The sequence below is a fragment of the Triturus cristatus genome, chromosome 6 (assembly GCF_964204655.1).
Source record: "Triturus cristatus chromosome 6, aTriCri1.1, whole genome shotgun sequence".
Taxonomy (NCBI): domain Eukaryota; kingdom Metazoa; phylum Chordata; class Amphibia; order Caudata; family Salamandridae; genus Triturus; species Triturus cristatus.
In genome coordinates, this window is record NC_140589.1 from 467254868 (window position 1) to 467269877 (window position 15010).

Genomic DNA, 15010 nt, shown 5'->3' on the forward strand with positions numbered 1-15010 from the left:
AATCACCTGCATGTGCGTTAGAGGTGGTTAGATTTGGGGGTCTCTAGTTGGCAGAGGTAAGTATCTTTGACCAAATAGGGACCCTTGTTTCTAGTCTGGATAAGGGGGGGGGGGGGGATGTTGCACTCCTCTAACCCCTGCTCACCCCCCTTGGTGGCTTGGCATGAGCACACAGGCTTCTCTCAGAGGCAGTGTGTAAACCATTTGAACATACATAATACAGTGAAAAAAAACTATAAAGGGACAAAACACCTGTTTAGAAAAACAAGTAATCTTTACTAGACTTAACACTAGACCAAACGACAAATCCACAATACTGTAATCAAAAGTAAGACTTTAAAATGGTAGAAATAGCTTAGTTCAATGTAGATGGTAAATGCAACACTTTACTCTCAAAGTACCTTAGATGCGCCACGCAAAACAAACATGGTCGCAGGGAAGTTGATGTGTAGTTCTTTACTGCTGCGCAGGGGAGTTGAGGCCCGCTTCCTTACTGCATGGGGAGTTGATGCGTCGTTTCTTGCTGCGGCCTGGTGACTATGCAACAAGATGGCACCTCGATGCAACTGTGATGGGACAAAATGGCATCTTTGATGCGACAATGTTAGATGCGATGCGTGCACACCCAACGGTCGTGCGGCAAACTAACTTCTGAGCTGCGACAGACCCTGCGACACGCTTCTCCGGTGATGCGATGACAACCTCTGCAGCAGCGACATGCTTCTCCAGTGAGGGGACGCACTTCGTCGATGATGCGATGGTGAACCGCTGCGGCAGCAGCTAGTGCGGCGACACGCTTCTTGTTACGTCACGCTCCCAGCGACACGCAGTCATCTCAGAGGGCCCAATCAACAGTAGGCACCTCTGCAGGCTGAATTCCCAGCAAGAGAATTTAGGGGAGCTGGTGGTGAAGTCTTGTATCCCTGAGACTTCAGGCAGGAGGCAAGCACACCTCACCCATTGTCCAAAGGCAATGCGATATGGATGAACTGGTCAGGCAGATTTGCATACGCTTTTCCGCTTCTCCCACTCATTCCGCTAGTGGTGCGCAAACTACAGCAACACTAACGCTCATCCTAGTTGCTCCAACTTGAGCCAGACAGCCATGGTACACCACACTGCTGGAACTCTTAGTAGTTCCGCACCAAAAACTAACGCCTCTTAACCCATAACCATGGAGAGAGCCAACACCCAGCTCAGCTCAACCTAGCGATCTGGCTCCTGAAGTCCAAGAATTTGGTTACCTTAACTTTCCTTCTGACTGTATGAACGTCATCAAAGAAGCTAGACAGCCTACCACTAGAGCATGCTATGCAGCGGAGTGGAAAAGATTCGCAGTATACTGCCAGAACGACACTAATCCCCTAGATGTGTCTATCCAACACATCATAGGCTACTTACTACACATCCAAAGATGCAACCTAGCCTATACCTCTATCAGATTGCATCTTGCTGCCATAGCAGTATATCTACAAAATAGCATCTCTCACTTTTCAGGGTACCTGCCATAAAGGCCTTTATGGAGGGACTCAAGAGAATAATTCCCCCCCAGAGTACCACCTTCCCCTGTGTGGAATTTAAACATCGTTCTCAAGACTAATGGGTCCTCCATTTGAACCTCTACATAAATGTGAGCTACAGTTCGCTACGAGGAAAGCAGTTTTTCATGTTAAGATTATTTCTCGACGAAGAGTTGGTGAACTACAAGCACTAACCATTCAAGAACCCTTTCTCCAGATGCATCTTAATAAAGTTGTTCTCCGAACTAATCCTAAATTCCTCCCTAAAGTAATTTCTCCCTTCCACCTCAATCAATCTGTAGAGCTGCCTGTATTCTTCTTGCAGCCACAAACAGTCGCAGAAAGAGCTCTTCATACCTTGGATGTCAAAAGAGCAGTACTATACTACATAGAGGGAACAAAACCCTTTTGTAAGACCAAACCACTATTAGTCTTTCTCACCACCACACAAAGGCAACCCCATATCAAAATCTGGGATAGCTAGGTGGATTGACAAATGCATACAGATTTGTTACCACAAAGCCAAACTTACATTATCTGTTCCTCCTAAAGCCCACTCTACACGAAAGATAGAGGCTTCAATGGCATTTTTAGGAAACATTCCTTTAGTAGATATCTGCAGAGCAGCTTCATGGTCTACACTGCACACATTCTCAAAACACTATTGTGTCGCTGTGCAAACTAAACGGGCTAGTGTGGTCCAGGCTGTACTCAAAACACTATTTCAAACTACTGCAACAGATACTGCTGGTCGCCGCTAGGAGTGGATACTGCTTTACAATCTATGCAGTGTGTAATCTGCAGCTCATATGCCTCGAACGGAATGTTACTTACCAGTATACATCTGTTCTTGGCATGTAGAGCTGCAGATCTACACACGCCCACCCGCCTCCCCGGGTACTTTTATCTGTTCCAGTATTATCTTACTTAGTAAGAAACAGGAAAGATGCCCATGTGTGGTGTATCTAAGCGCCATCATTTCCCTGCTGGCGAAAAACAATCTGAGGATGGAGCCGATGCCCATGCACACTATGATCCAAAGGAGTCACATACCTTGTGACTTTCCAAGACAAGTGCAAACATCCGGCCCAACACCAGATGGCGATCGATGCACCGTGTAGATTTGCAGCTCTACATGCCAAGAACAGATGCATACTGGTAAGTAGCATATTCCTTTAACATTCTGAGTTTAGGCATACTAAACTATAATTTCTACCTAGTTCCCTGAGTCAGTTAAGATAATAAGATGTTATAATCAAACTGCTCATTCTGGCCTATGGGAACAGGTAGCCTTGCAATAGTGAAACTAAATTGGCTGTAATTCACTATCAGGACATGCCACACACATCAGGGCATGTCCTACCTTTTACATACAATGCACCCTGCTCATGGGGGTACCTTGGGCCTACCTTAGGGGTGACTAAGAAAAGGGAAGGTTTAGGGACTGGCAAGTGCCAAGTCGACCCCAGCCCCCTGCGATGGCAAGCCCGAGCCACATTTTACAAGCTGCTTCTGTGGGTGGCAGAATCAGTGCTGCAAACCCACCAGCAGCATTTGATTTACAGGCCCTGGGCACACATGGTGCACTGTACTAGGGTCTGACAAGTAAATCAAATACACCAATCATGGAGTCACTAATCCAATACAACACTTTACAATAGGGAGCACTTGCACTTTGGCACTGAATAGCAGTGGCAAGTGCCCAAAGCATCTAGACCAACAAAACACATAGCCAAAATACAGGAGGCAACAGCAAAAAAATGGAAGGGAGACCCACGCCAATGGTGCCAGGTCGAACAGGGGTGATATCAATCGACCCAACCCCCGAACCATTGTGATTGCCTCAAATAAAGACTGTCTGACACTCGTGGTAACCCCTCCCAGAAAGTAAGTATTCACCCTTATTCTTACGGTGTAGGTATTATTGCCCCGGATACTTTAGCAGTAGGATATTGGCTAAGACCAAAACATACAGGGGCAAGTCTGTGAAAGTTTAATGGAAACCGAGGGTGTGGGACCTCGGGAGGGAGTCCTGATTAATCATGCTTGCCACTCCTAAGGGCCCCAGACTCAAATGTACAAGTGACTGCTGAGGACCTTTTCCCTGCCACCAAGTTGGTATTCTCCTCCAATACCCGGGGAGCCAATTGTGGCGCAGGTACATTATCGATGTGGATGCATGTGGTGCTGCCTGCATTAACCAAAATACCAACATTACATGTCCTTGGTGTGCATCCGAATGGTGAAGCATGAGAACTATTGTGAACAATTTTATTAGAAGAAAGATCCCGGGCAAAGTGGGTATTGGGTAAGTCAGATTTTGCTCATTATGTTGACCTGTTCTCGAAGACACCCCACAATTTTCCCCTGGGATCTCACCCTTTCCTCCAATTTATCTAATCTTTGGATAACTTTTTCAAAAGCGGAAAGTTTCCAGATTAGCAAAAATGTTCTGTAAAATATATGTCTCTTTTGCCACAGCGCAATGTCCCCTTTTTGGCCTCTCTGTAATTTTGTGCCCAGCTTGTGGATTTGGGCTGGTGGCTCACCTTTGTTTTACCTTACCCCCACCCCCACCCTCCACCTCCACCACCACCACCACTGGAATGAATTTGCATGGCGTCCAGAGCTAGTCTTACATCCCAAGCACCCCCCCCCCCCCCCCCCCCCCGATGCACAAGTATTTACCCCCTCTGAGTGACCTCTGGTGTTGGAAAGATCAGGGCTAACTCTTAAGACTGTTTTCGTAGAGCCCCCTTCTATTAATGAGACTGTCCCCTGACGTTATGTCTTGTTCCTCCACACAGGAATTTTCCTCCGTAAGTACACCCACTGCATTGCTCAATAAGGATAGAATTGTGCTGTTGGTTTTATGCCGCTTCTCAGCCCTATTTTGCACCTCTGCATGGCTTTTCTGTATGACTAGGGCAAGGCAGAAGTAATCGGTGCCACCGAAACCAGAAAAACAGATCTCCAGGCACAGGCTCTTTCCCACTACCCCGAGGACCAAAGAATCCATCAATCGTAGAGCGCTCTACTCACCCAAGAGGATTTCAAGGTGCTGGGGGGGGGGGGGGTAAAGAGGGGCGGTGGTGGGGCGAAGAAGAGTGCGCTCCTACTGCTCGAACAGCCAGGGTGTAGAATGAGTTGTTTAGGTACGCTGGTCCGGTGTTGTGGAGTGCTTTGTGAGTGTGGGTGAGGCGCTTGAAGGTGATCCTCTTGTCGATGGGGAGCCAGTGCAGGTCTCAGGTGGGCTGTGATGTAGCTGTGGTGGGGGATGTAGAGGGTGAGGCGTGCCGAGGCGATCTGTATGCATTGTAGTCATTTCTGGAGTTTGGCCGAGGTTCCTACGTAGGAGGCGTTGCTGTAATCCAGTCTGCTGCTGACAATGGCCTGGATGACCGTCATTCTGGTTCCGTTGAGGATCTATCTGTAGATCTTGCGGAGGGTGTTGAAGCAGGAGTAGGAGACGGCGCTTACTTGCTGGGTCATTGACAGCAATGAGTTCAGGATGACCCCGAGGTTGCATGCATGGTCAGTGGGCATCGGTGCAGCACCCAGTGTGGCCAGCCACCATGAGTTGTCCCAGGCGGAGGGGGTGGATCAGATGATGAGGACCTCCGTCTTGTCAGAGTTCAGTTTCAGGCGGCTGTTCATCCGGCGATGGCCTTGATTCCTTCGTGAAGGTTGGTTTTGGCAGTGGTGGGGACCTTGGTGAGGGAGAGAATCAGCTGGGTGTCATCAGCGTATGAGATGTTGAGGTCGTGTGATCGGACGATGTTGGCGAGCGGTGCCATGTAGATGTTGAAGATGGTCTGACTGAGGGACGAACCTTGGGGTATGCCGCAGGTGATCTGTGTCCTTAGATCGGAATGCAGAGAGGCGGACATTCTTGGTTCTGCTGGTGAGGAAGGAGCTGGTCCAGTCCAGGGCCTTGTCGCAGATTTCTGCGTTGTGGAGGCATGTGCGGTGGTAGACCGTGTCGAAGATTGGCCGAAAGGTCCAGGAGGATGAGAGCCACGGTTTCTCCATTGTCCAGCAAGGCTCTGATGTCGGTGGCGGCAATGAGGGCGGTTTCGGTGCTGTGGTTGCTGCAGAATCCGGATTGGGGACGGGTCTCGGGATGTTCTCTTTGAGGAAGCTCAGTTGCTTGTTGACTATCTTCTCGATTACTTTTGTCGGGAACGGAAGTAGGGAGATGGGCAGGAAGTTCTTTAGTTCCTTGGGGTCCGCCTTGGGTTTCAGGAGTAAGGCATTGATCTCTGCATAATTCCAGCTCTCCATGAAGGTGGCGGTCTCGGAGTTGTTGATCTTGCGGAGATGGTGTGCAATGGTGGAGTTTGCTTTGTTGATGTGGTGCGGGCAGGGGTCTGAAGGTTAGCTGGAGTGGACAGTGATCATGATTTTGATGGTGTCGTTTACGTGGGTCCAGGAGAGCAGGGGGCCTGAGAGGCTGGGGGGGGCAGTGAGCCTGGGGTGTCGGTGGCTGTCTGGGGAGCCTGGTTGTTGAAGCTGTCATGGGTGTCTGCGATCTTGCGATGGAAGAAGGTGGCTAGGAAGTCGCAGAAGTCTTGCATTGGCAGAATGTAGTTGGAGCTGGGGTTGGAGAGTTCCTTCACGATGTTGAAGAGCTCTTTGCTGTTGTGTGCGTTGTCGTCGATGCGTTCTTTGAAGGAGGTCCTTTTGGTGGTTCGGATGAGTTGGTGGTGTCTGCAGATGGCGCTATGTTAGGCTGCGTTGCTGTCCGGTGTCTGCTCGTGGTGCCACTTTTTCTCAAGCCTACGGCCGGCCTGCTTGGATGTTGGTGGTGAACTAGGTGGCTTTTCTGTCGGAGCATCTGATGTAGGGTGTCTTGATCGGGGCAAGCATGTTGGCGCAGTCACTCATCCATTGCCTGAGGTTGCGGGCAGCAGTGTCGGTGGAGTCAGTTGGTGGGTTTTGGGCCAGGGTGGTGATAAGCTGGTCTTCTGTGACTTTGCTGCAGCAGGGTGCCCGCTGCGTGTGACGGTGCACGGTGGGCGTTTCTTAGGAGAAGTGGATGCAGCAGTGGTCGGTCCAGCGGAGTTCGGTGGTGTGGCTGAAGGTGACGTGGTTGCTGGCAGAGAAGAGGGGGTCGAGCGTGTGTCCGGCAGAGTGGTTTGTGTACTGTGATGAGCTGTTTGAGTCAGAGCTTGGCGAGCAGGGTGGTGGAGTTGCTGTTGTTGGTGTTCTCGAGGTGGAAGTTCAGGTCTCCAAGGAGGATATAGTGTCTGGATGCGAGGGCGTGCATGCTGGATGGAGTCGCTGAACTCTGGTCTGTAGATGAGGGTTCCTCTGAGGGTGGTGTTGGGGTCGCTATGGATCTGGAAGTGCAGGTGTTCGGCGGCGCTGAGGTTGGCGGTGCTGGTCGAGATTGAGGGTGTTTCTGTGGACAATGGTGATTCCTACTCTGTTGGTGTGGTCCCTGCGGGTGATCTTGTAACAGTCGGTGATGGCTATGTCTGGTGCCGAGGAGGGGTTCATCCAGGTCTCCGTCAGAAAGGCGGAGTCTAGTAGGTCCCACAGTTCATCAATGGCTTGCTTGCGGGTGGAGCGTGTGTTGAGTAGTATGCATCGGAGCTTGTTGCGTCCTACCCTGATGGATGTGGTGGTGGTGGTGGTGGTGGCGGCTTGGAGGCTGGTGTAGCTGAAGTTCTGGCAGGAGATGGGTCCTTGGGTGCGCTTCGGGGTGGCCCGGAAGCAGTTGTGTGATCGGCCGGTGTTGAGTGAGTGGAGGGTGCTGGCGTCGGGTGTGTGGCGTTCGTGGGGGGCAGGGGGTCTGGTGTTGAGCGCGGTCCATGCGCAGACGGGCTTGCCTTGGGCGTGACTGCCATACGGAGGTGGGAGGGGAGAAGCAGCTGGGAGGCTGGAGCAGAACAAATGGGCGGTGGGAGGGGGGGTAGGGACGCAGCGGCGGGCAAACTGGAGAGAACGGGTGGAAGGTACAGGAGGAATAAGGGCACAAAACCAATAACGAAGAATAAAACCTATTACAGTGCAACAGATTACAGTACCAACATAAGCAATAATACTGACAGAAGGCAGACAGGAAAATGGGCAGAGCGAGCACATAGATACCTCTGGCTCACCACTAGGCCACCAGGGATGAGGCGCAGGTGGGAGCCTGTGGGTGGAGGCGGGCCTCGAACTCTCAGCAAGAGTCAGGAGCAGGGGCACAGGCGCAACAGGTGGAGATGTGCGGCGTGGGGAGCGACCTGCTTTCAACAGGGTCAAGAGTGTGAAGGAGCTTTCAGGGAAGAACAGCGTGGCCATTCAGCAGTACGAGCTTACAAAGAGTAAGCCGGCCACAAACCGGCCTCCCTGACAGTGGGAGAATGCAGGGAAAACAGGTTCACACCGTTCCACCTTCAGAAAAGCACCAAGGTCTAGCCAGCAAACTCTGAATGAAAGAATGGACGCGTGCTTTCTTGCTAAGTCGTCCCCTACTGTGAGGTGGTATTCGTCCGCTTAACAGGCCCGGGCAGTCAGTTAGTGAAGAGAAGGGGACAGCACCCTGGCATATGCTGTGTTGTAAGGAAAACAAAACCTGTGCAACTTCTGCCTCCTAGAGGAATGGTCTAGCCTGGCCGATGGCTTTTAAGCATGGTGCTGGGAAGCCAGCATTTCTGCTTCACCAATGGCAATGGATTTCTGGCACATAATGTCCCTGTAAGCAGCCTCCATCCACAAGTGTCTCTTTACCAATAGTTTACAGTTGCATGCATTGTGGGATTCTTCCGCACTCCAAGGATACTTTAAAGTGCCTCATTTGAATAAGCCAAGGTGTATATCTGCAATGATTACTAAAAAGGGCATGCCAAATGGGCCTAGAGCAGTTTATTTGGCATGTCACATTACATAGCAACTAACCACATTTTGAATGATTGGTGCAAATTAAATTCAATCTAAGGTGGCTAAATACATTGCACTATGCTTTATCTTTCCTGGAAAGGTTGTCCATCCATAATCATTGGCTGGATGCAACTTTCATTAGGCAAAAGTTTGTAAACTAACATTTCCATACTTAAACCACTGCATGATGGAATTATACAAAGCATGTGCATCTAGAATAGCCTCCAGGCTGCCACGTCATTATTGAAGGCAAGTTACTGGTTTCCTCCTTGTGGCTGAATTGGTGAAAGGTTTGGCTTTCTATAAATTTGGTGTTTAGGGATATAAAGTTCTCTCGAAGGGGATTTCCATGTATAGTCGTAAGCACTTGAATAGTCCCACCCATGTTCAGGGACCCTGGAGAACTTTAGATATATCTTCTTGAGTGGATATTTTTTGCCTTTTTTCAGGAAGGCCTGCAAAGACACTTAAGAGAGACAATAATGCAGCCTAAATACAAAAAATAATTTAGGCAAAAAGCATGCCTTCAAGAGGCAACATTTACTTGGTTTTGGAAAGGTAATCCAATTTGCCAAAATAACTAAGAAGTTTTCATCATTTGGGTATTCAGCAAAATTGCCTTTTTTTTTTAAAATCTGAGGTGTTTTACTTACCACCTATTCGCTGAACTCCATGCCAGCTCTAGTCTCCAGTAGAAGTAACCTAATAGAATTTCTCTTCCAAGGGATACTCCTCCAAGGGATACTCCTTCATAAGCACTGAATAGTCTGAAAACAACCTACCTACAAGATACAGGGCTCTTGTGTCCAACACGAAATCAAACATAAAGCCATAGTCAACTTGCAGAAAGCTGTTCCAAGGATATGTCAGAATTGTGTGACCATGACTCTTGTAAGGACAGAACATTAATCACGCCCCACAACTGGGAGAAATGAGGCCTTTGATGGTTTGCAACTGTTATCTTTGATCAATTTACACACCAGAGGATGAATACCTACCGGCTTGCCATCAGTAAGGTCATGACCAGCAGACAAAGCCGACCTGAAATCGAGGTTCAGCACATTCAGAAATAAAATTAAAAACCTTTCAATTCGCATCCCAAGAGATCCACCTCCCATTGAAGGCATCCTCCCCAGCCCCCCCCCCCCGCCTATGCAAAAGTATATCGTTTGCGGGTGGAAGGAGTCCAAACCTGGTGTATAGAAACTGCAGTCGCCAATGAAATGCCATGTCTCCTGATTTCTTCCAAGCCAATAGAGTTAACTGTCCTTGAAGAGTATAGGGGAGCCCACCGGATCCAGTAGAAGATGTGGGACTACAGGAAGAAGCCCTTCTTCAAAGAGCTCTCTGCTTGAGAAAAATCAGCACACCAGGGAAGAACAGAAAAGGCACATGTTAAAAGTCCGTTCCCCATCACCGTCAAAATAAGCACTTTAAAGTCTTATTGTATTACAGAAATGGGTAAGGGGCATTTTAAATGGAAGAACTCAATGTAACTTGGACATTTTTGTCTGCTCTATTTCCATAGGCTGCATGTTTGTGTATATTAATGTTTTTGGGGGTACTGCGTGCATTGAGGTTAAACATACATGCATATATATTTAATGAGATCGGGGTTCATGTGCATGAGCGGGGCTGTTCAGTGCTTAAGACTTTGAGTATTCCCCTAGAAGAGGACTAGGATTACACGTAAGCAATATATCTTTACTTTTTATGTCCAGTTGTTTCAGTAGACTGTCAAAAGGGATTAAGACCATGCCTCTGTGTGCTTGCCTCTAGGCCTTTGTATAGCGCAAACTTAGCCAAAAGACTAAGCGTACTACAAATGCATACATACCCATAATTCCTGGTTTCCCCTCCCCTCCCACAAGTTGTCAAAGTCTCAAATACTGATGTTACTAGATCTCCTGGGCCTCAACATGGAGGGGCCCTTATCCTCTTCAGAGATTCAGCAATCTCATGAAAAACAATGTGTTCACATCTTCCCACTAGGATATTGAGTATTCACAATTATCTCAATTCTGCACATGACTGGTGCAAAAAACATTGTACCCTCTTAAGATTTTATGGTTTTACATGTTTGTATGTGTGAGAGACCTTAATGTAGTCCTCACCAAGTCCTCCAACAGCCAATAAATTATCTGTTAAGTAACACAAATTCCACTCCATAATTTCTTATAGAATAATTAAACTATCCCAACATTAGGTTGTGTAAACCAGTTGGGAGACCGAACATTCTAGGTAAGTAGTTTGCTTTACTCTTGGTTCTCGAAGCGCCTTTAACCATTTCTCTCTTAAACCTGTTAAGACAGTAAGATTTACCTGTATTTCACTTTTCTTCCTTTTAGGAAACGTAGAGGAGCTTTTAACAGCAAGCAACTACTGTATTTAGAAAAGTATCGTCCCAAGATGAGGCTGCGTTTCAAAGATTCCAATGGTCACCGAAACAATTGTTGTATTCAGTAAAAAACAGGCTGCTGAGAATACTCCTTTTGAACACCGATCTAGATTTGGGCTGAAGTTAATGCAAACTTAATAGAAACGTTTTGGATGTTTTTAATAGGTGAGAATTGTGCTTCCACAGATGTATAAAGATACATAATGTAGATCACTACCTTGGCAACCATATAGTTGCTTAGGTGCCTTAGGTCATTATCTACATAATTGGGCTCAAAATGTTTTTTTTTTCTAAATGCAACCTTTGAAAATATGTTCGAGATGTCTTTCCTTTAATCATGCATTGCTTAATCTAATTTTGTTGATCCTGGCTTCCTAACAAAGCTGTTCAGCAAATAATATAAACGATTAGGTGCCAAACTTCCCAGCACAACAACTACAGTTTTTTTTTTTTTTTTTTTTTTTTTTTTTTTTTTTTTTTTTTTTAAATATGTATCATACCTGTAGTTCCTGAGTTCTGAGCCACAAACTCTCTGGACAGTAACTTTGTTTTTATTCCAACATAAGCTTGTGAAACATGAAGGATTGAATAAAACAATGGTCATCTGGCTTCTAGCTGTATGTTTACGTACACCCACACAGCCAAATTCAAAAATCGGAGTTTGCACAACTTTTCATTTTGTTACATTTTTGTTAGTATTTGCTCTTTGTTTTGTATAATTTTCATTCTGTTATCTAAAGAACAGTATTTAAAGAATGGTCACAGCCGTCTGGTACATATTTCTGGTAGAAATCTAGCTTTTACACTGTACAGAAGCACACGTCATATCTCCCGACTCTAAGCCTTACAGTTAAATTGTTTGCGCTACAAGGTGCAATGGCCTGATAAGGATAGGAAAGTCTAGTAAATACTTCTAGTAAAATGTTGCCTTTGTCATGTGCAGGAAGTATAGAATCTGCCCATTTACTTTTTTTTTATTTTTATTCTAGAGGCTTTATTGTAGCTTAAACAGTTCTTTTCCTGTACTTTTTTTTTAAATTTTTTATTATTAAAGTAGTTTGTCAACTTGCTTTGTTGGACGTGTTCCATCTCCCTTCTCCCATTTGAGTTTCTGCGGGAATCAGGGCAGACCTCAATGACTGTACTATTTTGTATGCCTTTTGAGCTGCGTAACTTTGGATACTTGATTTATTATGTAATTGATAAAATAGTGATGTGTAATGTTAGCTCAACCATATATTTATACTGTCTTGGGAATGTGTGGTGTTAGTACTGTGGGAGAAAATATTTGCCAGTGTTCACCAGCTTATGAAATCTAAGTGCGAGAGCTTAAACATCTGAATAAATTATGAAAACGTCTACAGTGGTAACTAAATCTGATTAAATGTGCTCTTGTTAATTCTCATATTAAATATCTTCATTGTCTGGTTAATTCTTTCTACCAATTGGTTGCTTTTGAAGGCCACGTTTCTTTCGTAGCACTGTAGCTGCCACTGTTCAGCATGCCAGTTATGTTTGTGGGCGGTGTATGTGGAGATGTCAACTGAATTGTTTTTATTTCTTTTTACCTATGAAAAATGCAAGATCCATGTATATAGCAGTTACCATGGCCTTTTTGCACTTGAAGACAACTCTCTAGTTGGTCCAGGTCTGTGCGCCCTGTAACTGTGGCCAGGTCAGCCAATACTGCTACCCAGAAATGCTTTATCCTGCCACATTCCCACAACACGTTTGAGATCAGTGTGTGGTTGCTTACATTTTTTGTAGCATTCAGGGGATACGTTTGGGTAGATGGTATTTAACTTCTGTGGCATCAAATATGCCCTATGTAATAGTGATAGTCTTGTTGGGGGGAGGCAATTTGTTAATCTTTTAGCTCATCCAGTATCCAACTCCCATTTATCCTCTAGCAAAATTCCAGTGTGCCCTTGTATATCTCTTTAGAGTCCTGTGATGAGTCTTTTTCTGTGACTGGTGTCACTGCAGTTGGATGCTGACTCGATAGGGGCCCGTGCTCTTGACCTGGAAGCGAAGTATCAGGAGCTGGAGGACCGCGTGTGTCCCTTAGAGGCCCACTCTCACGACCCCAGCCGAAAGCCATGGTGCTTCGATGTGAGGACCTTGTGAATCGCTCCCAACTGGACAACATTTGTGTGAGGGGGCCTGGAAGAACGTTGCAAATGTCTTGAGCTGGAAGTTTTCATGGTGGGTCTCTTTTCGACGGTGCTGGGAGACTGAGCCAGAGGTGTGTCTTGAGTGGGGCTCCACTCTGCAGGTGATGCCAAGAAACCCATGGGCATTCTGGCAAAATTCATCTCCTTCAAAGTCAGGGAGCTGGTTCTTCAGAAAGTGCGAGCAACTGACAAGGTATTCTTCCAGGGGGCACCGTGCTCCCTTTACCAGGATGTAGCCCAAGCCACACTTGCCAGACGACAGCTATTCCACCCTATCATGACTGCACTAAGAGACCGCAAGGTGAAGTATAGATGGACTTACCCCTTTGGTTTAGCCTTCTCACTAGATCGCAAGAACTACCACTTGACTGGAAGAGGCATCATCTATACTGGGTATCTAGTTGCCAGATCCAACCCAAGCCTCAGAGGCGAGAGTGGTGGAGGAACCCACAGGCCCAAGGATGCAAGGGAAGGGCCCTCGGCTACAGCAGCGAAGGGCTGGTTAAGAACACTACAGGATGATGTACCTGCTCCTGGCTGTGCACATGCCTTACTGCATGCCGGGGCTTAGACTCAACTCTGTGGACATTGCCCACTCTCTTGACTATAGCTGAGGTGGGGGGGGGGGGGGGGGGCGCGTTCTGGCAGTAATCGGCACGGAGTGTAATCCCTAGCTTCTAACATTCTGGTGCCCACGCAGTGGGTGCAACAAGCGGAAGGTTTGAACACTAGCTGATGGGGTGTTAACTGCTTAACATGGAATGTGAATGGCATCAATTCCCCTAACAAAAGGAACTGGGTCTGGAAATTCTTACACGATCATCAGATTAAATAGCGGCTCTGCGGTAGACACATCTCCCATGCAAGGAGGAACAGCGGTTGAAGCATAGGGTCTATGCAGATTTTTCACTCCTTGGCACACACAACACAATGCGGTGGCGCTCCATTTTCATGCCTCGGTCCCATTTAATCACCATGACACTACAATGGACAAAGAGGGGGAGGTTCCTGATTGTTAGGGGTGAGTTATGGGGTCAAGCCTGCACCATAGCTATGATTTATGCACCTAACAAAGGGCAACATGATTTTCTGATCTCTTTTCTTGCTGCGCTAGAGGGGTTTGCACGGGGTGACATCTTATTGGTTGGAGACTTTAACCTGATATGTGACTTGACGTTGGACAGCACGCACTCCCAGAGGGCACCAGGGAGATATTCAGCAAAACACTTAAAGAAGCTCTTATGGGGTTGGGGTTAGTAGATGCCTGGAGGGCGGCGTGACCCGGGTTTACTGCTCACATTCGCATAAGACATACTCCGGGATTGACCATGCATTCTTCAGCCAGTCCCTTCTCTATACAGTGGTGGGATCCCAATTTCACCTGATTTGCCTCTGATCCCGCACCACTAGAGCTGGTTCTTAACTGGCCTGCTCTGCGTCCCAAACTCGCCAGGTGGTATTTTCCCAATTTCCTGTGTAGAGACACTCCTCCGGGACGAGCTAAGAAAAGCAATCAGAGTTCTTTGACCTCAATGACCCGGAGCAAACCTCTGTAGCCAATAATTGGGATGCCTTCAACGCAGTTATTAAGGGGAAGTGTATTGAGCAGGAGGCCACACTTAAAACGTGGCGCAAAGGAGGACGCCTTCTTGAGGGTGAGCTTCGCACTGCCGAGAATGCCCATAAATCTAATCCTTCGGTACAATCCCTCCATAAGGTCACTCAGGTCAAAGGGAAGCTTCAAGCTATTTAAACTAATGGGGTGGAAAAGACCCTCCTATTACTACACACCCTCAGTTATGTGGTAGGGAACAAGGTGGGCTTGCTATTGGCCTGTCAGCTACGAGTACGGCAGAAGAGGGACCTCATCAGGTGCATAGCCAATGAGAGGGGGAGTTTTCCACCAGAGAGTTGGGGAAGGCAAAGGCTTTTGGGGACCTTTATCACTCCCTGTAAACCGCAGATCAATTTGACACGAGTCCAAGGCCAGTACTTGGAGGACCTTACCCTGCCCCAGGTTCTGGCCTCCACCAATGAGTTAAGTAGCC

At 47.2% G+C, this 15010-nt stretch overlaps 1 protein-coding gene across 1 annotated transcript in view; it reads left to right on the top strand.

Annotated features, from left to right (window-relative positions):
* The window catches only part of PTP4A1 (protein tyrosine phosphatase 4A1), a 60293-nt gene extending 48093 nt beyond the window's left edge, over window positions 1–12200 (top strand). The window contains exon 5 of the mRNA XM_085610896.1: window positions 10739–12200. Within this exon, the coding sequence (XP_085467022.1) occupies window positions 10739–10856 (118 nt within the window). The 3' untranslated portion in view covers window positions 10857–12200. The remainder of the gene's footprint in view (window positions 1–10738) is intronic.
* The last annotated feature ends 2810 nt before the right edge of the window (window positions 12201–15010 follow it).